The sequence below is a fragment of the Trypanosoma conorhini genome (assembly GCF_003719485.1).
Source record: "Trypanosoma conorhini strain 025E chromosome Unknown Tco_14.4_contig_00774, whole genome shotgun sequence".
NCBI lineage: Eukaryota > Euglenozoa > Kinetoplastea > Trypanosomatida > Trypanosomatidae > Trypanosoma > Trypanosoma conorhini.
In genome coordinates this window covers 1-1586 of record NW_021704859.1, presented here as the reverse complement: position 1 = coordinate 1586, position 1586 = coordinate 1, and the positions used below count along the sequence as shown (strand labels likewise).

At 63.4% G+C, this 1586-nt stretch overlaps 2 protein-coding genes across 2 annotated transcripts in view; one reads left to right on the top strand and one right to left on the bottom strand.

Annotated features, from left to right (window-relative positions):
- Positions 1-261, bottom strand: part of Tco025E_08410 (uncharacterized protein) — a gene marked incomplete at both ends in the record, with an annotated part of 927 nt that extends 666 nt beyond the window's left edge. The window contains one exon of the mRNA XM_029375260.1: positions 1-261. This exon is cut by the window's left edge and continues 666 nt beyond it. Coding sequence (XP_029224647.1) covers positions 1-261 — 261 coding nt within the window.
- Positions 262-345: 84 nt separating this feature from the next.
- On the top strand, positions 346-1584 carry Tco025E_08409 (surface protease GP63; the record flags this gene model as incomplete). Its single annotated transcript, XM_029375259.1, has 1 exon — positions 346-1584. A coding segment is annotated over one exon (1239 nt), but the record flags the coding sequence as incomplete, so codon positions are not given.
- Between the last annotated feature and the right edge of the window lie 2 nt (positions 1585-1586).

Genomic DNA, 1586 nt, shown 5'->3' with positions numbered 1-1586 from the left:
CGGCCTGCGCCCGTTTTGCAGCTCGTGTGTGTGCGATGCACTCTGCAAAGGAGGAGGGCAACTTTCTTTCGGCTTCAGTCGACTGTTTTTTTTGTCCAGTAATTCTGCCTGCTCAGCGCCGTGCGTGCGGCGGACGGGAGTAAATGCTCGGAGGCGGAGGCGCAAAAATCCGTCGTGCCGCGGCGCGGCGGGGACGTGTGGCTTTGCCTCCTCCTCCTCTTCGTGCCTGCAGCCGCCCTTCCCTCCTCCTCCTCTTCTCATTCCCCTCCCGCAGACAAGCGCTGCGCTGCCACCACTGCAGTCATTCTTCACCAAACTCAGGCACACACACGCTTTTCTCACGCCATGCACCGCCGACTCCGTGCCGCGCCGTTTCTCCCACTGCTGCTGCTGCTGCTCGTGCTGCACTGCGCCGGCGGGTGCCGCGCCGCTGCGGGCCGCCGTGTGTTCGACGGCACGGTGCCGAAGAGCGGCCGGCCGGCGGCTGCGGTGGTGCGTGAGGTGCCGCGGAGGGGGCATGGCACGGCGCAGGCGTACACCGTCGCAACGGCAGCGGCGGCAGGAGGAAAGAGCATCGAGGGCTGGGCGCCCATCCGCATCGAGGTGTCCACGGAGGACCTGAAGGACCCAACTAAGTACTGCACGAAGGAGGGTGAGAGCAAGCCGAACTTTAAGGGCAGTACTAAGAGTTGTGCAGAGCAGTACGTTCTGACCGAGGCATGGAGGAGCACCCTGGTGAACGAGGTCCTCCCTGTGGCTGTCCAGCTGCACGCGGAGCGCCTGCTCGTTCAGCGGGTGGAGGGCCCGTTGGTTGTTCCCCAGTTCACTGACACGTCTGGGCGGTGCCGGCACTTCACAGTCCCCGATGAGCATCGCAGAACGGGAGTTGCCAATGCGGACATGGTGCTCTACGTGGCTGCCGGGGCGAGTGCCGAGACGTGGGCGGTCCCGTGTGCTTTTGGTACAAACGTCCGTCCAGTTGCCGGTGCGCTGCATGTCTCGCCTTCTCCACAGTTGTCTGTCATGCACTCTGCCCGCGTTGCTGCGCATGCCATCGCCCATGCGCTTGGCTTCGGCGTGCAGCAGATGAGGGCGCAGAACATGTTGGAGGATGTCCCTAATGTGCGCGGCAACCCCAGCCCTGTGACGGTGGTGAAGTCGCCTGCTACGCTGGAAAAAACGAGGGCGCACTACGGCTGCCCCGACCTCAATGGCATGGAGCTGCTCAAGATGGACGGTGCGGTGGAGCGAGTCTTCTGGTCGCCGCGCAACGCGAAGGACGAGCTGATGAGCCCTTTTGGCGGGTTCAACGCCGGCTACTACACCGCGCTGACGATGGCGGCGTTTGAGGACCTCGGCTACTACAGGGCCGTGTGGGGGATGGCGGAGCCGATGGCGTGGGGCAACAACTCCGGCTGCGACCTCCTCAAGAGGCCGTGCTCCGCGAAAAGCCCCACCGAGCACCCCGGCATGTTCTGCGATAACAAGACTGACAAAACAATTCGCTGCACGTCCAACCGTCAAGCTTTCTCGGTATGTGATTCGAATATTGCTGAAGGTAGCGGTGCCACGAGCGAAACGTGCTC